The sequence below is a fragment of the Xenopus laevis genome, chromosome 4L, assembly GCF_017654675.1.
Source record: "Xenopus laevis strain J_2021 chromosome 4L, Xenopus_laevis_v10.1, whole genome shotgun sequence".
NCBI classification, from domain to species: domain Eukaryota; kingdom Metazoa; phylum Chordata; class Amphibia; order Anura; family Pipidae; genus Xenopus; species Xenopus laevis.
The window spans coordinates 121,664,832-121,688,049 of NC_054377.1; the positions used below are offsets into that span (position 1 = coordinate 121,664,832).

At 38.0% G+C, this 23,218-nt stretch overlaps 1 protein-coding gene across 1 annotated transcript; it reads left to right on the forward strand.

The window, feature by feature from the left end:
- Positions 1-145: 145 nt before the first annotated feature.
- Positions 146-22,601, forward strand: pvalb.L (parvalbumin L homeolog). The gene is given in 5 exon segments (NM_001097110.1): positions 146-184; positions 12,765-12,838; positions 14,373-14,505; positions 16,940-17,049; positions 22,384-22,601. Coding segments are annotated over 4 exon segments (333 nt in total). The 5' UTR covers positions 146-184; positions 12,765-12,777; the 3' UTR covers positions 22,413-22,601.
- Positions 22,602-23,218: the final 617 nt, after the last annotated feature.

A 23,218-nucleotide genomic window follows, 5' to 3' on the forward strand; every position in this document is an offset into this window, starting at 1 on the left:
TTTCCTGCTGTCTCAGGGTATCTGACACCAAGGGACCAGGAAGAGAAGGTTAAGGGGATGAACCGTCCCAAAATAGATCAGATAGATAAAGTATTTAAGAGGGAATTCCTCTTCTGGATCATCTCATCTTTGGCTTTTGACTGTCTCCTTTCAGCCCTTCCCACGGATCCTGATCCATCCCTTAGTGAGTACCACCAAAGGGGCTTAGGGTATTAGGCAGATGAAAGAATTGACATATGTAATGAAAAAATATTTTGAATATTGATAGATGAAAAGCTCAGGGCAAAAGTGGGAAAGAGAGCTACCAGAATTACCCAAGACAAAAAGGGTCTAATAGGTACCAAGTATATTATGGTAGATGATGTGATAATTATAGCACCAGTGATGAGAATGAAATCTCTGTGCTTACCAGCTAGAATAGATGGCTGTGTTTTTCTTTTGGAATGGTGTGCTTGAAAATCAACCGAGGGAAAAGATCAGATCAAAAATGGAATGGAAAATGATGAGAATTAACAGGACAAATGAAAAGCTTTCAAGAAGATTGTGTATAGGCCTGGCTCTAGAATGGTAGAAGTATTAGGCTCTAGAATAGGTAGATGCTTACATGTTTGTAGTCCCATCCTAAAGAGATCCATTCAAACACTGCAATCATATAGTACATGGGCTTCTCTGGGTTTGACAGCGTTGTTAAAGGACTAAAGGACCAGAAAGAGAAAAGACTTTTGTATGCATTTAAACTGTACTGGTAACAGATCAATTGTGTACTTACTTACTAAGCTTTACTAATATTGTTTTAATAAAGTAGCAGTGGGGGATGTCATTCAAGTTCTTTTTGGGCTATATTTTATACATTACATAATTATATATACAAAGCAGATTTACTTTATGGTGTAATTGGCCCTTTAATATTGAAGTACATATGATAAAAGATTGACACTTTTGTATTTGTGTAATTTTAATACATGTTGCTTTTATTTTTACGAGGAAGGACAGGCATGGGATCTATTACCTGAAATCACATTATCCAGGATGCTCTGGATATGACAATGCATTTTATTATGATTTCCTGAGCAAACTATTGCTATTTATGACTGATTTCCTTTTGCCCTACCTTATACTTGATAATATCCATGTGAGCAGAAATTGAAGGTGACACAATCCTATCCAATTCTATCACAACTCTTTTATGTTTATTTAAGCCTTAAAGGGGTGCTTCGCCTTTACAATAACTTTTAGTATGTTATAGAATGGCTAATTCTAAGCAACTTTTCAATTGGCCTTCGTTTTTTCTTTTTTATATTTATTAAATGAGTTCCCTTCTTCTTCTGACTTTCAGCTTTCAAATGGGGTCACAGACTCATATGAAAAACAAATGCTTTGTAAGACTACAAATGTATTGGTATTGATACTTTTATTACCCATCTTTCTATGCAGACTCACTCCTATTCATATTCCTCTTATTCAAATCAATGCATGGATGCTAGGGTAATTTGGAACGTAGCAAGCAAATAGCTGAAATTGGAAAATAGCTGCTCAATAAAAAGCTAAATAACTCAAAGCAACACAAATAAAAAAGAAAAGAAAACTAATTGCAATATTTCTCAGAATATCACTCTCTACAGTCTACGTCATACTAAATATTAATTTAAAGGTGAATTATCCCATTAAAAAGTGGTATTCTAGATTATGGAGGGATCCCTTATCTGACAAAACACAGGTTTCAAGCATTTTGCATAATACATTACATACCTGTATATCCCAAACCAATCACATTAACACCAAGGGGCACATTTACTAAGGGTCGAATATCGAGGGTTAGTTAACCCTCGATATTAACCCTCGATATTCGACCCTCGAAGTAAAATCCTTCGACTTCGAATATCAAAGTCGGAGGATTTACCGCAAATACTTTGATTGAGCGATCAAAGGAAAAAAAGTTCCATCGAACGATTAAATCCTTTGAATCTAACAATTCGAAGGATTTCAATCCATCGATCAAAGGATTTTCCTTCAATCAGAAAAAGCTTGGAAAGCTTATGGGGAAGGTCCCCATAGGCTAACATTGTAGCTGGGTAGGTTTAAAGTGGCGAAGTAGGTAGTCTAATTTTTTTTAAAGAGACAGTACTTTGACTATCAAACGGTCGAATAGTCGAACGATTTTTAGTTTGAATCGTTCGAATCAAAGTCGAAGTCGTAGGTAGTAGTAGCCTATTCAATGGTCGAAGTACCCCAAAAAAAAAAATCGAAAATTCAAAATTTTTTTCATTCGAATCCTTCACTCGAGCTTAGTAAATGTGCCCCCAAATGTCTCCTTCGATCATCCTTTCTGTTATGCTGCATGTTTTAGAAATGGCCTCACTGACGTCCATTTTGGTTCTAGAATGCATTGAGTATCTGTATATTCTATGGTGGGGATTTAAAGGAACAGTAACATCAAAAAATTAAAAGTGTTTTAAAGTAATAAAAATATAATGCAGTGTTGCCCTGCACTGGTAAAACTGGTGCGTTTGCTTCAGGAACACTACTATTGTTTATATGAATAAGCTGCTGTGTAGCAATGGGGCAGCCATTCAAAGGAGAAAAGGCTCAAGTTACACAAGCAGATAACAGATAAGCTCTGTAGAACATAATGTTATCCGTTATCCACTATTTAACCTGTGCCATATAGCCTTTTTCAATTTCCACGATTGCTACACAGCAACTTGTTTATATGAATTATAGTTGTGTTTCTGGAGCAAACATATAGGTTTTACCAGTGCAGGGCAACACTACATGATATTTTCATTACTTTTCAAATACTTTTATTTTTTGTTGTAACTGTGCCTTCAAGGAAAACGGTAAATAACATGTAAATACTAGGAGCTGAAATGTGTTGTCTTATATGCACATAATGTCTGCAGGCAGCAAGAGAACAAACAATGAGTGTATTTCAGCAGAGTATGAAGTTGGAACAGTTAGGCAAGAAGGGAAGAGATTAAGGGGTCCGTTTACTAAAGTGCGGTAAATCTGACTTTAAGTTTCCGCATGTTATCGCTGAGAATATTTTTACGCCAGAATATTCGCAGCGACTAAGTTTACTAAACAGCGATGCGCTCAGAAGTCATTGCGATCACTTGCGGTAACTACGTTAAGGAACCAGCTTACGTTAGCGGTAATTTTAGCGAGTTGCGAATTTTCTGGCGAAAAATTACGTTTTTGCGAATATTTATGCTATAAAATAGTCTTGTTTTATGGCGGTTATTATGGCAATTTTTACTGTGACATTTATGGCCAGAAATGCATCTTCAAAACTTATAAACTTTATTGACTGATGATTATACCATCCAACAACATCACCAGAGTAACACCAATCAAACATTTATGCATCATATAAACCCTTCTGCCAATAGAATCATAGGAAATGATACCAGTCAATCTCTTTGCTTCATAGAAATGCACAGTTTAATGTAGCCAATCCCAATGAAACCAAAAAGTGTAGAGGCTGACGAATCCTTGGACTGTGATGCCACTGCCAATAATACGCCTCTGAGCTGAAACTGCTGCTGTTGTACCAGATAGAAGCAGAAGCCAAAACATCCTGTCAGCAATAGCTACAGATCTCCCTCCTGTCAGCAAAGAATGATGGGTAAAAAAAAAACATTATTATGGGATATTTCCTGCCCCTTGAGAATTTTCTGGCGGAAAAAATACTTTTACGCCACTTCATATGTGGCGGTAAAAGTTTGCGAATATTCTGGCGTTAATTTTGTCTTTAGCACATTTCGCTGTTTAGTAAACCATGCGTTAATGTGTACGTAGCGTTATTTTCAGCAAATGCGATAACTGGCGAACAATTATTCTTGCGCAAGAAAATTCGCAAATTTATATTTACCGCAGGTTAGTAAACTGGCGATAACATATTTGGCGAAAATTCTGTCTATATATTGTGCGAATATTTTTAACGCACTTTAGTAAACGGACCCCTAAAGGAGAAGGAAAGGTTAAAACTAAGTAAGTCTTAGTAAAAGCTGTAAAGTGTCAGAAGAAGAAGGCAAATTATTTAAAAACTATTAAAAATAATGAAGACCAATTGAAATATTTCTTAGAACTGGCCATTCTATAACATACTAAAAGTTAACTTAAAGGTGAACCACCCTTTAATAGGTGATCTCTGTGTTGTTTGATAAAGGGATAAAATGCTATGTGTAGGTCTGACAAAATTAAAAAAGAGGCCAAACGAAAGATGGACGTTAATATGATATATAATCCTGAGGGAGGTATCCCACTGAATTCACTCATTGTCAGCCTGTAGTATGTTTATCATTATGTAAAACTGAACTTTTTTGGTATATTTTTTCCCTTTATAAAGGATGATTATCTAAATTAGATTAGGTCTGACATAAGTATTAGTAAGAATACAAACTACTGATTCTGGATACGTTTTTCTAGTTATGAACTTTTTTTTTCTAATATTCTATATATTTATTGCAAAAATAAAACAGACATGATTATATTTATATTATTTTTTGTGCGTAGGCAGTACAAAGTGTAGTAATTACACTGGAAACAAGGGAAGAGCACGTTGACGTTAGAGATGATTTGTTGGTGTTGGCAGGTTTCTCTAATCTAAGAGACTGACATATACTGACAACTCAATGGTTTCTTGTGGGCCAGGAATATGGACATTCAGCAAATGTAATTAAAGAGCAAAAATTATGTCTTAACATAGATAGTTTGCTTAAAATAATGGCAAATAAAAGTGTGAGCAATGGTGACTCCCCAAAGCAGGTACAGGTGACAGATAGATTGGTGTTGGATAGGTTGATAGATGGTTGGAGTTAAAGGCATTCTGTCATGATTTTTATGATGTAGTTTTTATTTCTAAATTACACTGTCCTGAACCAGCAAGTGTATTTTTTTATTTGTAATATTGGAGATAAGACAGCCATCTCAGGTGATTTTGTCTGGTCATGTGCTTTCAGAAAGAGCCAGCACTTTAGGATTGAACTGCTTTCTGGCAGACTGTTGTTTCTCCTACTCAATGTTACTGAATGTGCCCCAGTGGGACCTGGATTTTACTATTGAGTGCTGCTCTTAGATCTACTAGGCAGCTGTTATATTTTGTTATGGAGCTTTTATCTGGAGACCTTCCCAATGTTCTGCTGATGGTCTGCTGGGGGGGGGGAGGGAGGGGGTTCATATCACTCCAACTTGCAGTACAGCAGTAAAGAGTGACTGAAGTTTATCAGAGCACTAGACACATGACTGGGGGCAGCTGGGAAACTGACAATATGTCTAGCCCCATATCAATTTCAAAATTAAATATAAAAAAAATCTGTTTGCTCTTTTAAGAAACGGATTTCAGTGTAGAATTCTGCTGGAGCAGCACTATTAACTGATGTGTATTGAAAAAAACATTTTTTCCCATGACAGTATCCCTTTAAGGATCGGTGTCAATTGGAATGAAACACAAAAGGTTATGGACTAAGAATGGAACAGAGAAGAATATATAAACTTAATATGGAGAGAAACCAAGCACAACTGCCTCTACTTTAGATGTTGACATCCTAGAAGTTTTGGGGCAGCCAAAATCTAAAGGGGGGCATAGCAATTGACCAGGTGCGAAAAAAAGGAGGGTATAGATTAGATTCCCGTTGAACATTGTCAGCTGGCACGCTGTGAAAGATCTGAAGAGAATGCAGCTTGTAGTGAAAGCCATAGCATAGCAAAAGCAGAGTTGGCAGTGTATGTGAGAGAATGTCAGGACGGCAAAAGGGCAATGCCCTGATTTGGATTGATTTACGAGGCTTTTCCCCATTGCAACAGAACAGAATCTGATGTAACCGCCTGAGAAATAAAACTGTCAATTCCTCAATTGTTTTATGCCATCAGAAGCGATTCATAGCTCAATATGCAGAGATAACGGACAACGTTGCTTTCCAACATGCTCCGACTTGTGTCTGACAGTCCTTGTGTCTGACAAATCCCTTGCAATTTTGTTGTTGCTTCTTTAAATATTCAAACGACTACTGTCAGATGATATGCCTTAAATAGTATAGTCTTTAACTCTACTACCAAGTGGTGGCTCTAAGTGGAAGAACTGTAAAGTAATCCAAGCTATAAAAACACACATATTATAGAAAAGGCCCTGGGGAATATCAGTGGAAAGAAAGGCAGATGCTTAAGTGCTTGTACTGTGAGATACATCTAGAAGTATATGAGATGTCTGATCTTTCCATCACGATTTAATGTATCATATTAATAGCTTAATAAAAGGCCACACGTGCAGCAGGACAAACAAAGCATTATCTATTTAAGGATCTGCTCTGATTTTAATGAATGCAGATTAGATATAATGACATGGCTTTTGGTTACATTTAGATGCAGAAGTTCCCAGTTTAATAAAATTAATTGTGTAGCAGCATATATGCGATCTGTGCTACAAGTAATGCAGCTTGGGCATCATAGCACATTGGGATGTCAATTGTAGACATGAAATGGAATGGTGCAGAATAGCAGTGTAGTTTGGTTTGCCTGGGTGTAAGTATGTTTGAATCAGTCTAAACCAGGACCTGGGTGGTTACTCTGTGGGGAAGGTAGAGGCAGCTTTCAATATCGGTATTAGTAACAGCCACAACACTTTCTGGATCTGCTCCCTGCTTGCAAATTACCCCCATAATGATAATAATTCCTTTCTATTGAAATATAGGATTAACAGAAAATTGTCATAATTTGTTTCAGATTTACATAGTGCAGGTAATGGATCCATTATTTTTAGCACCTGCCCCCTGAACTTTAAATCCATTAGTGTAACTCACACTTTGAGTCCTATCGCATCTCTCTCTGATCTTTCATTTACGCTATGAATATTAAGGACCCTAAATCTCTCTTAATTCATTTTCTGCTTAAAATAATAGACCATTCTATAAGGTCTTACATAAATCACATAGAAAGGAAACATTTAAGATATTGGAATAAATTAGGATCTTTTATCCCTCAATATCATATTCAACAGAGCAATATTTTCTGTGATGGAAGAGGAGATGTTGGCTCCATGGGCAAGAGTATAGGTATGAAATATGATTGTGCCAGTTAAAACAGTAGATATGTTAACTGTGCAAAGCAATAGAGAACACCTACTGAACACAACCAACCAACTAACCAAGAAACTTACTGAACATAACCAAAGCCATGATGGCAGCATTAGACTTTCTTGTTCGCTATCAACAGATGTTTTTGACGCATTATGAAAAACGCTAATTACAATCTCTTTATCCAAATAGAAAGTAATGTTAGTGGAAACCTGAATTAGCCCCAGTGGCGATTCTAGCGATGCTGCCCCCTCCGCTCCTGTTCTGCGCTTAAAAATTATCATTGGAGCGGGTCTAAGGGGGCAGCACAGCTAGTGCATTGAGTGCAATAGTGCTCTCTGCACTAGCGGAGCCAAATTTCCGGGTTAAAACCCAGACGTTTGGCTCTTAAATTTACAAGTGGCGGAGAGGTAACTTCTAATATCCTCATATTTTGCAACAGGGGGTACTTTATTTATTATAATACACGCGTTTCAGTGAGTCATGTGACAGAAATGGCATCACTACTCGCCATTTATAACTGATGACATCAGAACTCCCGTTATATAACAATATAATTTACAAGATATTTACACAAAGCTTTTGTGTATTACATATATATATATATATATATATATATATATATATATATATATATATATATATATATATATATATATATATATATATATATATATATATATATATATGCAATAGAGAGCTTAGGCACACACTTATAAGAACACAAACCTGGGTGCAATTCAGAAAAAATACATATTCATAGAAAAATGCTGAAGCACACCAGGGTTTTACTTATAAACAACGTATTTATTGGATCAGCGTTTCGGTCCTCACATGGACATTTACAGGGTCGGACTGGACCATTGGGGGCCCACTGGGTTCCATACCTCCGGGTCCCCAGCAGTGCGCGTGTCATGCATGCGCAGATGCCAGCGTGTATGAACACCGCCGCGCTGGCACGCAATTTGTTTTTTTTATGGGCCTAGCCAAACGGGTATTGTGTCTGGCCCCACGGGGCCCATGAGGGCCAGGGCCCACCGGGTTTTTCCCCCGTGTCCCCTGGACCTTTATATATATTCTATACACTTAGGGGCAAATTTACTAAAGGGCGAAGTGACTAACAATGGCGAAAATTCGCTGGGGTGACATAATTTAGATTTACTAATGGTCGCTGGCGTAACTTCGCTAGCGAAGGAGTCTAGCGGTACATCGCTCCCTAACACCAGGCGAATCTGCGCTCTGGCAAATTCACATAACTACGCAAATTCACTAAGATGCGGATTTTACTGAACGTTACCTCATGCGCCAGACTTGCCTTCGCCACCTCAGACCAGGCAAAGTGCAATAGAGTAGATAGGAGTTCCTCAAAAAATAGCTGAAAAATTTTCTAAGTCCCAAAAAACGCTAGCGTCTTTTACTTTTTTCAGGGTGATAGGCTGCAAAAGAGCATAATTTTTTTGGGGGTAACCAGCTTCCCCCTACATAATATGGCACATAAACTATACACTGGGCTCATGTGTAGGGCAATATAACAACTTTATTTTATTTTATTAAGGTTTCCTGGGCTTGTGCAATGTAATGTATTTGCTGCAACATATACGTCCATTGAACTTTAACTTCCCGACGTATGCAAATTAGACGACACTAGCACAAATTTGCTTTGCTTGGTGCAGTAACGCTAGCACAACTTCGCCAGCGTTCGGCGCCCTGGACGCAACTTCCGATTTTAGTGAATTAGCCCTGTCCTGGCGAATCTACGCCTGGCGAAGTGTTGCGCTCTGAGGGAAGCCGTTGCTGGTGAATTAGGGTGTCCTATGTGTAACTAGGATAATGCAGATGGGCTCACAGTGTTTCATTGTGCAGATTTAATTATCAGTGAGGGGAAAAAAGAAAGTACATGAAGTAGAAAAAACTTGCTGAGATTCTGCTAGTTCTCCATATATCTACTGCTCACATCCAGATGCCTCTGCCAGGGAACAGTGCATAAGGGATCAGTGCCAAGTCCAAAAAGAGACGGAGGAAGCTTACTGTAACCAGCAACACTGAAGGGGTGGGTGTATGCAGAATACCCAGCGTTCTGCACAATCAGCAATTTCAAGAAGAAGAACTCTCCACTTGGCAGAGATCTGCAGTACAGAGAGACCTTTGGCATTTCTGAGTCACTCTCTGCCATCTCTCTGCTTAAGCAGCACAATACCTCTGCATATGCTGTTTGCTTGATGTTTCTGCATTATTACACCATGGCTAGTCCATATATTACATGTATTGTCAGCCTGTCAATATAATATGGGAAATAGCAGCAGTAGACAAGGTTTCTTCTCTAAGATTATACCTAAATTAGATTTCATTTAAATTCTCATTCTAGGGATAAGTAATAAAAAAGCAATAAAACAATGTAAACTTCATAATATGCATGCTGGAAAATAATTCAATGATGGAGGGATCTGCATTAAAATAATCATAGCAGATGTAAATTAACTGTTTTCTTTTTTAGTATCCCAAACCTATAGGGTGAAAATTACCCTTTAGTTTCCTCTTTTCAAAGCATGTTTTTTAGGCCAAAATTACTTGAAGTGTTTGAACAGAAGAGCTGTCTTATAGAGGGGCAGTAGTAATAAAGTGTAATAGCTGCCTCTGGTACAGGTATGGGATCCATTATCCGGCAACCCAGAAAGTTCCAAATTACTGGAAGGCTGTCTCCCATATTATACAAATAATCCTCATTTTTAAAAATGATTTCCTTTTTCTCTGTAATAATAAAACAGTAACTTGTACTTGATGAAAACTAAGATATAATTAATCCTTATTTAAGGCAACACCATCTTATTTTATGTTTAAATGGGTTTCTAGAAGGGGGGTTATTTACTAAAACTTGATTTTTTTCTGGTCGGGCTTTTTGACCTGTTGAGGTCATTTATAAATCAATGAAAGATGCCCCTATACCAATTTGAAGATATGGTGGTCTGCGCTGGGTTTAGCCCTATGATCCAAAAAATTCAGGGTTTTCGGGCGATAACCCGATTTAATTTAATTTGGGAATATAGTCAGAAAAAAATCGTACGATTCCGGATTTGGCTCAATTTTATCGAGTCTTTCCGCAATCCAATTTTTCAAGTTATTTTAATAAAAATCGGGGATGTGAGCTTAGTTTAAATATGGCTACCTTTTTAACTTGAGCTCGTATAGTTGGGCTTATGTAGAAAAGGTGCATAATCACTATCTGACTTGCGATAAATAAATATAAATGTATTTTTCTTCTACACACACACATGCCTGATTCCACAGATTGAAAGAAAAGCATGATAACTCATACAGGCAAGTTCCCAACATCCCTTAGACACATAGGGGCAGATTTACTAAACTCGAGGGAATAATTTGAATTTCGAAGTATTTTTTAGGGTACTTCGACCATCAAATGGGTCAAATTCGATAGAATCAAATGATTCGAACGTTCGAAGTATAAATCGTTCGTCTATTCGACCATTCGATAGTCGAAGTACTTCGACTTCACACATCGCCACTTTAAACCTACAGAGGTTCAATGTTAGCCTATGGGGACCTTCCCCAGCACTTTTCTAAGTTTTTTTTGATCGAATAAAAATGGTTCGATCGATTAAAATCATTTGATCGAAGTATTTGCGGTAAATCCTTAGAATTCGATATTCGAATTCGAAGGATTTTTACTTCGAGGGTCGAATTTGAGGGTTTTTTAACCTTCGAAATTCGACCCATGATAAATCTGCCCCTTAATGTAATGCACATCTTGTGCCATTGTGAAGTGATGAATTTGGGACTTGAAGTCCCTCTACTTTCCACAGAATCAGTTCACTATGCACATCAGGTATATTCATGTAGAAACAACATACAGATGCAGCCACTTTGGTTTGTCTGTTTGACACAGAATAACTAAACACAGATATCCCATTTATCTCATTTAACACAGAAAACTGTGTCACAACATCCCATCTAATTAAAGCATTCACCATTGTTAACAATGGTGCTTTGGTATGCTAATGAAAAGGTTAAATGCATTAAATGAGTTAAGATAACTTTAGATAACACAGTTTCTTCAATTAACTCTGAGTCATGACGCATTTAACTCACAAATCCAAGTGGCTTCATCTGTACATTTATGTTCATTTCTTGAACTTCAGATAGTATTTATGCACATTTTCTGCATCAGCCCAATTGAATTTGCTCATGTCAAAAAAGAGGTTATATTTTCTTTTTAAATGGGTAGTTCACATGGCCTGTTTTTAGTAACTTTTTAGTGGGTCTTTATTTTCTATTTATTATTTTTTAGATATTTGCCTTCTTTTTCTGACTCTTTCCAGTTTTGAAACAGGTGTCACATATGGTCTACCAATAGCCAATCACAGCCCTTATCCGGCATCCCCAGGGACTTTTTTCATGCTATTATTGCTCCCCAACTCCTTTTACATTTGATTGTGGCTTACGGTACAAAAAGGTTGGGGACCCCTGATGTAAAGAGTGATATTCTAAGACAATTTGCTAATTTTTGTGGTTTTTGAGTTCTTTAGCTTTTTATTTAGCAGCTCTCCAGTTTGCAGTTTCAGCAATCTGGTTGCTATGGTCTAAATTACCCTAGAAACCATGCACTGATTTGAATAGGAGACTGGAATATCAATAGGAGAGGGTGTAAATAGAAAGATGAGTAATAAAAAATAGCAATAACAATAAATGTATATTTAGTATGTATAGTTACTGAGCCTTTGTTTTTAGAAGGTGTCAGTGACCCCCATTTAAAAGCTGGAAAGAGTAAAAAGAAGGAAAATAATTAAAAAATTATCAAAAATAAATAATGAACACCAATTGAAAAGTTGGCCATTCTATGATATACTAAAAGTGAGCCACACCACACTATAAGGCATATTACCTCCCTCCTGTTGTAGGCTCATTCACTGATGTTGGTTTAGGGATTCTTAACTTCCCCAAGCCTTCCATGGGAATGGTGTGATGGTACTGGCTGTGGAAAGTCAAATTGGGCTGCAGCATAGGACTATTATATGACATTAGGGAGACATATGAGTGCTGTTGTTACTCTTTAAATCTAAATTTGAAGCAGTTTCAGTGTTCTGTTATGGAATGTAACGTACCTTTGTCATGATCCTGCAAGAGTTAAATGCTGCATAGGAATTTAATAAGGTTGACATTGACCCTAGATTTCAGAGTAAGAAGCAAGCTTTGTAGTGCTGCAGTGTAGCTAAAGTGACATATGCATGCAGTATAAGCCATAAACTGATGGAAAATGATGCAAAATCAAACACAAGGAAAACTGAATCAATAATGGCTCTCTGTGTGAAAAAGAGACCGAAAGACATTCAATGCAAGTGCAGAACATTAGCATTTCTCTCCTTATAACCACTGCAGCAGGGAATGCGTTAATGCAGCCTATATTGTTTCTGCTGCTTTTTTCCCTATCAGATCACTGGCCTAGTTCATACTGCACTAAACACAGTTGATGAGGTAAAACTGGTGCATGCTCAGATGACTGGCATAGTGCCCCATGGCATCCAGCCAGTAAATGCATCCCGAGTCGGCCACCCCCCTCCCTCACACTTTATCACGGGATGTTGCGTGTTTGCAAGCAGCCGCAGTCAAGTCGACTGCCCCAAGAAGTGATGAGTCCAGCAGAACCTACTCTGCCACTCAGTCTGTCTCCTTCTTCTGCAGATCCAGAGCCGCAATGTCTATGACTGATGTTCTCGCTGCTGCTGACATCAAAAATGCCGTGGGGGCCTTTGCAGGTAAGAAAGGTGTGCCTGTGTGAGTGCAAGAGGTGAAGCAGAAATACAATCATTTGAATCAGATATACCTGTAAAAAGTATAGATTTACAGTGACATGACTCAATTGTATTGTACCAGTTTCTCCAGCTGATTAGGCATCATCTCTAGTAGGACATTCAAGGTCTTCTCTTTTGAATGCTGTTGGACCCAAAAAAAAAATGAACTCTAGTTAATGTATTCTGCAAAAGAATACCAACTGCAGTTACTGTATTCTCCAAAAGAGCAAGACATGCAGCGCTTGTATTCCCCAAAAGAATAGAAATGCAGGTATTCTCAAAGAAGAACAGATATATCCACATATAATTCAATCTCAACCGTTTGTTTGCCTTTGTGCATGTGTTAATGTCTGAGCTTTACACTGCATTTCTTTTCCCCTTTCATTATAACAGATAATCTTAATTTTCTTTATGCTCTCCCTTTTGTTTGTGCTACACATTCTCCTGCACCTGCAGTAGCTATACTTGCCTTCATTACATCTCTTCTTTGTCTGTCCACCCTACAAAGCCTGCAATGTCCCAAGCAATGAAATGAGACTATTGAAGGCAGTATCCACATAGAATGCACAGAACAATACAGTTTCTGTCTAAATAGTGTTTATCTGTATTAATATTTCAATATTACTATGCATTTTGGTTCATGCTTGTAGAGTATTACAGTAGTGGATCTTCCAAAGAAAGGTTGCTGTCCAGACTTCTGAGAACCATTCTGTGTATTAAAGAACCAGTAGCAACCAAAAATAAAAAATGGGTTGCATGCATATAAATAGCATTTTAAAGCAGGAATTTGTTTCAGAAGAACTGCTGCAGTTTATATTTTTTTAAAAAAAATGCTGTGTAGTCACAGGGGCAGCCATTCAAGTAAAAATTGGGCTATAAGGCACATTTATATAAAAGAAAATCTGCATTTTACACCAGGACAAAACACTGTTCATGGCTATAGAAAGAGCCTTTTATAGGACATTTGGCAAGAAAAGATTTATTTGTAGGTGCTGGTTAAACAGATACAAACTAAAATTGTAAAAAGAAATAAACCTTTTCATGTTATGGCTTTACCGGTCCTTGGTACATGTATCATCATGGAAAATATATGTATCATAAAATACAGCATGTTTATCAATCATCTCACAGTGTGAGACCCTGGACTCTACATGATGTAATATAACGAGAATATTTTGCCCAGGTCTAGTAACCCATAGCAATCAATCAGATGTTGGTTTCTGAACAGCTGAACTGCTGACTGGTTGTTATGGGTTATTAAAACGGTAGTATGGCAATGCAACTTATATTATTAACCAGGTATTCATATCTATTGTATATTCCTTTATCAATTATTTACTTACAATGGTACATTCCATTTGGTTTTTGCTGGTCATCTGTGGTCATCCTAATAACTCACAAGGCTACATTATGTCGCCTGCCTCTCTTTGTTCTATTTTTAATTCTTCCCCATCGATCCTCCTCGCCATTTAGACCTATGTATTCTCAATCTCTCCAGCCGCTGACTCATTTAACCACAAGAAATTCTTTGAGTTGGTCGGCCTGAAGAAAAAGAGTATGGATGACGTCAAGAAAGTCTTTCACATTCTCGACCAGGATCGAAGTGGATTCATAGAAGAAGATGAACTCAAGTGGGTTTATACTTTTCTTTTTTTTAATCTATAACGTTATAAATGAATAAATCACCCTATTGAATTACACAAGCAAAACAAAATCATTGCAAATATGACTGAGCAGGTATGTATGAGATTTTGTTTTTAAAGGGGAACTGAAGCCTAAAAATTTATATATATAATTCTAGGGCTGCCGAACTTACTGTTCGGCAGCCCTATAACAGTTACAGGACTTCAAAGGAGCCTAACATTTTGGACCTTTTTAGGCTTAATTTCCCTGCCAGTGGCACTGCACATGCTCAGTAGGCTCTGGATAGCTATTGAGAAACTAAGCTTAGGGTTCCTATTGGGTTTATTTCATGATTACATGATTTTCTAGCAGACTTAAGGTATGAAGATGAAGGAATGAAAATTACAGAAACATGTGTTATCCATAAAACCCCAGATCCCGAGCATTCTGGACAACAGGTCCCATACCTGTATTACAGTTATGTTTGGGGGATAATCTTGTAGTATTGTTTAATTACATTTTTTGTAGACTTGAGGTATGAAGATCATAATTACGCAAAGATCTGTTATCTGGAAAACCCCGGGTCCCAAGCATGACAAGGGGACTCCTCAATTGACCCTTCGACTTCAGCTGTCCCATTGAACCCCACTGTTACATACCGTAATGAGACACCAGGAGCCAAAAATGGTGAAAATGGCCACAGCATTTATTCACATTTTATCAAATAAATAGGACCTTGCCAGCCTCACCCCAAGGCAATATTCAAAGCCAGAATTCCATAAGAGATTGTTACTATACTCTGCTGCTCCTCACTTGAGATCAGCACTATGTCATTATATCCACCACTGAGTATAAGGCTGCCTCTACCTACAGAGAGGATGGCCCCAAACTCTGCAGCGAGCAGGAGCTGCATCTCCCACCATGAGAGAAGTTCAGCAGCCCTGCTGTCGGTCCGGAATCTGCAGTGTGTCGATGATAGGAAATGTAAGGAGTCACCTAGCACAAGCAGTAGTAGCGTCGGTATCAATGCAGTCACAGGAGAGAACCTCCTTTTTTTATTTTCTAAATTTACCTGTACAGTCCTACCGCTGCTGTGACAAATACAAACTTAAAATACATTAACATATATCCACTGTTTTGATCCAGAGGAAGGCAAATAACCCAGTCTGAAGCCACTGCCAATAATGCCTCAAGAGGGAAAAAATTCCTTCCTGATCCCAATGGCGATCGGAAACATTCCCTGGATCAAACATTTCACATTCATTAAAAATGAATAATAACATGCAAACTCTCTCATGTTTATACTGTATAACAGTACCAAAACCACAATACATGAAGGAATACCTCCACATTTGCTTATTAATAGATAATATGACAACATAAAGAGAAACTCCTGACATTTCACAAAATATGCAAAAAAGGTTTCTACCTGCTCAGAAGATAAGGAAGTGAACTGATTCTTCCCCTGACATCACATCCCTGTCTTTCTTCGCCCCCAGCCTGGCATTTCCCTGCCTTAACTCAATCCTTATCACCCACTCACAGCTGCATCTGATTTTGTCAATCTTTAAATATAAACCAGTGTAATTTGGCTGCTGGTCATTCAGATCCCTTGTCATGCAGCCCCTGTGTTTATAACTCCAGGGTTTTTTTTACGGATAACAAGTCCCATTCAATTTCCACATGCCGTCTGGTGAACCAGCGAATGCAAAACACACACAGAAGAGCAACTTTTATAACGTACATGTTTGGAATCGCCCTATTCACCTGCACTATAAAATCACTGAGACCATGTCTGCATTAAAAGAAGCCAACAATTACATAGATAATAAAATCTTCCACCGTTACAACCTATTTAATAAACACATTGCCGGCAATTTAAAAATACAGGTATGGGACCTATTATCCGGAATGCTTGGGACCTTGGGGGTTTCCGGATAGGAGATCTTTCCATAATTTGGATCCTTACCTTAAGTCTAATAGAAACTCATATAAACATTGAATAAACCCAATAGGCTTGTTTTGCTTCCAATACAAGGTACTGTTTTGTTATTACAGAGAAAAAGGAAATTATTGTTAACATTTTGGATTATTTGGATAAACTGGAGTCTATGGGAGACAACCTTTCCATGATTAAGAGCTTTCTGGTTAACAGCTCCCATACCTGTATTTATCTCTGACAAAAAAAAGTAAAAAGAAAACTATAACTTGTATGTAATGAAGGAAAAGGGCCACAAAGTCCTGAAATAATATTATGAGAAAGACTCATGATTAAAGTGTCAAAATAGCACAAACGAATTGCATGTAAAGCAAACTATTTTGCTTGGTGGGACCAGTGAATTTATTAGTGGCAGACAGATTGCAGTATTACTGAAATGTACCGGCTGCTGAACAATCCACCATTGCATTGCTATAAAAAGGATAACTGTTTCTGTCACGCAGGCTTGTATTAAAAGGATTCACCCCAGATGGCCGTGCTCTCTCCGATAAGGAAACCAAGACGCTCCTCGCCGCAGGTGACAAAGATGGAGATGGCAAAATCGGAGTAGATGGTATGTGTGTATTAAGTTCAGACTTTAGAACAACTGTTCCTCTGAGTAATGGATTAGGATAAAAAAAAGAGTGGGGACAGTTAAAACAGAACTGATCAATAAACACTTGCGTTTCATGCAGACTTACTACGCCAATCAATGATATATCAGACAGAACCTTAAAATGAATGATTATCAGATTAGAAGGGATCTTTATCTGCTTTTAAACACTAGTTCTTTTGTTAAACGAAAAAAATACAGGCTTAATTTGTGAAGCCAAACATAACTTCGGCCATATTTTTTACACTTTGCACACTGTGTTTGGTTGTGTGCTAATAGCCGCATTGAGGTTTCTGCATGCAGTTATGTGTTCATGCAGTTATGTGTTCATGCAGTTATGTGTTCATGCAGTTATGTGTTCATGCAGTTATGTGTTCATGCAGTTATGTGTTCATGCAGTTATGTGTTCAGGTCTAAGGAGAGCATTGCACCATACAATATATTGACTTTTACAGGAAAACTGCATTGTAGTCTTACCTACTCTGCTAATGCCATTGCTCAACACACTGTAACATTATGTAAAAGAGGGGATCACAATAACCATTTATACCATACCCATGATAATTTACATTAACACTTTTGTAAAATTCTTCATGGTGCTGAGACCCAGAACTAAATAATCTACATAAAATGGTTCATACATAATGCAATCTGCCATTTGTTTGCCCTTTGCCCACTGCATGGGGCATGGAGCAAATAAAAGTAGGGACTCAATTTTGGAGGGCAGAGACCTGCACACTGCCCATTGAATCGAGTGTGGCCTGTTTGTTTTGAAAGAGGCTGGTGGATGGGCGTCCAAGGAGATGCATCATGCCCTCTGGTCCCTCCATTGCATATAAGGTAGGTATCGACACAGTAACTCACTCTCGGCCTTTAGGAAGGTGGTAAGGAAAGGTAGAGTAAGGATATGGCTAGCTGTGCGTCCTGATGCTGCCCTCTTCATTGAGCACCGGCGCTCAGTACACACTGCCCTCTTCATTGAGATCCAGAAATCATAGTACATCTTTATTGAAGATATGTTAACCCGCTGCAACCGTAACCTAAAAGGGATCCCTACAAGTCCTATCTGTTTATATTGTAGGAAACAAAAAGTTATTAGAGACGGGGCAGGCAGGCAGCAGAAAGGGAGGGAGGGCGACCAGTAATGGCTGAAGCGCCCCCCCCCCCAAAGATTATTTTGCAGAGGGGCCAAGTGCGGTCTCGGTATGTCGCTGCTCCTTTATCCCTAGTATGTCAATTATAACAAAGCACAGTACAGCATGCAAACAGCAATCTCTTATTCTGTAGAGCATCTGTACTCCTTCCAACTATTGATTCCCTTTTGGACTGGATTTTGTTTTATTTTTGAAGAGTAAATGATCAGGGTGCAATCTCTGTTCAGTAATTAAAATCCCACACTTGTCAATACAGTACAGTGTGAACATTTTCGAATGCAAATCACCATGTTTTTCCCCACAATGCAGTGGTTGTTTTTTTTTTTACAGAATTCTAGCAGCATTGCGGACACACAGAGTTGTGTTTGACACAGTTTATGCCCAGTGTGCCAAAATAATGCAACTGCACCTTTTTGTGCACAATGTGGGGATTGCAACACATTGATTGCCACACAGTGAAAATGTGTGATCCTTTTGCTGCAAGTCTGTTGCACCTTTTAATGTATCACGTTGTGGGAAACCTGGAATTAATAACACATTTAGGGTGGCAGTATCCCCCAGGCTTGCCTGCCATCAATAGGCGCAACTGGACATGATGCAATTGCTCTCATACTTCTCTGTAAAGCAGACGCAATTGTGCTGAATGTTTTACAAATCCGGTTGGCATCATCTCCAGTGTTCAGCACATAATGATGCATTTGCTGATTCTTTAGATGCCTGTGCTGTACCCATTCAAAGCAGTTATCAGCAACACACCGTAGATTTGCACAAACGTGAAATTTATTGTATCAAAACATTTCAAACAGGGCAATGTTTCGGGCCACCCGGGCCCTTTAACAAGCCTCTGACACCTGGTACCGCAAAGGTATGTGTTCAATGTTTTAAGCTCTCCACCTCGGTCTCTGTGCTGTACCCATTGACACATGGTGCAGAGGGAACCCTGGAGCTACCGCCTGTTGCTGAGTTGGCAGTAGCACCAGGGTGGCTCCCTCTGCATCAATGGGTGCTATTGCGCTTGATTCCAAGGCAGGACAGAAGTTCAAAGTAGCTTTAAAGGGATGCTGTCGACGGAAATTTTTTTTCCAAAATGCATCAGTTAATAATGCTGCTCCAGCAGATTTTTTTATATTTAATTTTGAAATCTGACATGGGGCTAGACATATTGTCAGTTTCCCAGCTGCCCCCAGTCATGTGACTTTTGCTCTGATAAACTTTCGTCACTCTTTACTGCTGTACTGCAAGTTGGAGTGATATCCCCCTCCTCCCTTTCTCCTCCAGCAGCCAAACAACAGAACAATGGGAAGGTAAACAGATAGCAGCTGCCTGGTAGATATAAGAACAGCAATCAGAGACGAAATGGGCAGCACTCCAGGATAAAGTTAAAAAATTGCCTTTATTTACCAACAGCAGGGCAGCATAGCATAGATATAAGAACAGCACTTAATAGTAAAATCCAGGTCCCACGGCGACACATTCAGTTACACAGAGCAGGAGAAACAACAGCCTGCCAGAAAGCAGTTCCACTCTAAAGTGCTGGCTCTTTCTGAAAGCACATGACCAGGCAAAATGACCTGAGATGGCTGCCTACACAACAATTTTACAACTAAAAAAAATACACTTGTATGAAATCACCCCCATTGTCCCTATGGGCATATTCTGAAAACACTAGCACATTAGTTAATTATTGCCTAAACGTCCAGCAGTGCCCATTCTCAGGTGACAATCACTGGCTTGTGTTGGTGCCGGCACGTTCAGGCAATTCTCATTGGAGACAACAGAAGATGATTTGGGGCATTTTGACCACAGACTTCTTAAAGTGATACTGACATTAAAAAAAAATATTTTGAAAATATTAATCTACATTAAAAGTTACCTATAGATCATGCTGGTAGTTCTACTTTTGTAAGTATTTGTTACTTGAATTTCCTAAACCTGACTGTTTTGCCAGCCTGACTGTCCCTTTTTAACCTGTCAGAGTTTCTAATGCTAACGGACTACTACTGCTGCACAAATATGGCAGCCTCTTCATAGAGGAACAGGGTAGTAAGAAAGGTAATGTAAAAGCATCAGGCAAATGCTTTTATGGCAAAATTATAATTATAAATTGCATTCAAAGACAATGTTATGATAGATATTAAAATTTTTTATTTTCGACGTCAGTTAAAAACATTGCAGGCATCATACTAAGAGGTGACTTTTCTTCCATTGCCATAGCCCTTAAAGCAAGTTGATCATTTCTGTGTTGCAGAGAGTGCGTTTCTTATTAAAAAATGCTTCTCTAATAAAGAGCCAGATTCAATTCAGTGAGTTATCAGAAAGTTATCTCACGGTTTATCACATGAAAACTCATGGACGAGATTCAATTTGAGGCGAAAAAACTTTTCTCCAAACTCAGTCCCAGTTTTTCCCCATAGACTTCAATACAGTTTTCAAGTGATAAGTTTTACTGAACTGAATTGCATCTCAAATTAAATCTCGTTCATAACTTTTCACATGATAAACCTTCCTCTCACTGAATTGAATCTGGCCCGAAGTATCAAAAGTAAGGCTGGTAGGTATTACTTTGTGTTAATGCTTCTTTGTATAAATTAGACAATTATTATGCTACAATGTGCAGTTGGGACTGCCTATGAGTTTGCTGGTATTTTTTCCAAGTTCCTGAATAGGAATGCCATTTTTAAAGCAATAAATCAATGGTTGTTTTCTATAAGCACAAGTCTTGCATGCAGAGATTTCAGTTTACTATCTCACTGATTCAATGATCTTCTCTGTAGCAAAAGGCCATTTATAAACCCTTGAGACATTTTTAAAAATAACTCTAATTGGCACCGGCGCACTCTTTATCTTCTCTTTGATGGCATTCCCTTTCCCCCAATGTACCTTACAATGCGCAATGCTTCCATTACCACTACCCGGGATAAGTCTGTTGTGAAATGAATCCTTTCAACTTTCCCCCAATCACAGAATGTCATTACTTTTCATCTCCTATGAATAAATAGCGCTGCTTGACTGTACAGTGAGAATGTTTACGAGTATCATTAAATCATGACAGCGGCACAAGCCTAGTTTTTGATTGAGTTTAAAGCTTGAAATCTCATCTAGTTCTTATGCTTTGGAGTAGGGATTAGGAAAATGAATTTCCAACAAATATGTGTCTTGGAATCTGCTGACATATATAAATATTCCACAAACTGCTTTGAAAAGAATGAAAACGGTGTGATTCATTATATGGCCAATGGTTGTAATTTAAGGCCCCCTGTTCTATTTGCTGATAAACGCTGGTTACTCTAAGCTTCGTCTCATAGATATGAGAAACTTTCTGAATAAATACAGTGTACAACCAATAATAAATTCTATACTGATTCTGAAATAATCAGGTTATTTGTCACTACCCCCCTCTCTCTGTCTCTCTTCATGCCGGAGTTAGATTTTGATTGACAGTTAGGTCAAATTCATTGCATGGGCTCCCACTGCCTAAAAAATGTATTAGATCTATCACAATAACCGACTGCATCTATGTCTGCATTCAATTCCCGTACAATCTTATTTATTAGCTCTCTTATCGAATTTTGTTCATAGTTTATTGCATATTTTGCTTGGTATGATCAGGCTCTTAAACAAAGTTAATACTATTGATGCAATGAAGGGTCATTTTATTCTTTGGAAAAAGGTGGTTAGAAGTTGATTATTTCAGAAACAATGCATAATATTTAACTGGTTGTATTTAGAAAGTTTCTTATTTCAGTATGATGGAGCTTATATTAAATTTTAATTACCGCGATAGTAGAAAAATTTGGATTGTTTGGATAAAATGGAGTCTATGGAAGAAAGCCTTTCCATAATTCTGAGCTTTCTGGATAACAGGTTTCTGGATAATGGACCCCATTCCTGTACCATGAAAAAGCCTAAATATTCTACTAGCATGTCAAAGAAAAGCAGATGTTTTATGTAAATAACTACAAATACTTCCATATTACAGTAGAAAATGGCCAGAAATACAATCATGCCTCAGAGTTTGAGCTTGATCGTATACCATTGTGTACAGTAAATACAGTTCTGTGTTACTAATTGTTTCATTGATTGACGTGTCTATTTAAATCATTTATCTGATTTCCATTTTCTTTTTTTTTTGTCTCCATAGAATTCACAGCACTGGTGGCAGAGTCATAAACTGCTCAAACTTCATACCCCACCTGTGCGCATTGACCCCTCACCCAACCCCCTTAGTCAACATTTTATTTATTGGTCCCATTTTATACTCCACCTTTGGTCCCTGTCTACTGGATCTCCATGTAGGAACAAAGCATACCAGTGCAATAAAGGGCAAAACCACCTTGAAATTAAACAACCATAACTATGTTCTTGTCTCCTCTTATTTATTCTATAGGACAGTTGATAATATTAGAGTGTGTCATCTTCAAAGGTCTTAATAGACTCTCCAAACACTTGTTTTCACTAACCAAGTTGGTTAGATTATGCAATCATCTGAAAATGTTGAAGAAAGCATTTTCATACAATTAAGTGATTCAACTGATTTGGAACACACAATTTTAAGGCTTTTCAAGTAAAAGGTATTTTCAGGTGCTTTGTTGGCTATGTGGGAGGCGATCTGCAGCAACAACAAAACCCCCTGATATTGAGTTACAACAATAAATCTGTCTTTTTTTTTTCAAGGCAGCCTCTTGATCGTGCTCACACTTAAATCTAGACTTACTTTAATTAGTATGTGCTATAGTCCTATAATGCATAGCACAATAAATGTTGGGAATATACTGAGTGGATTTATGGACAATATTATTATCATCCTCCTCCCATGGCTTTTGCTTATTTCTCGTTCATTGTCTGAAATTCTAATCTCTCATCTTTATTTGGTGTTGCATGGTGCTTTTGCAATACAATATCACAAAGGACTATTATAGATCTGCAGAATTTTATACAGTGCAAGATTCACACAAGGGCATTTTGGGGTCTTTTAA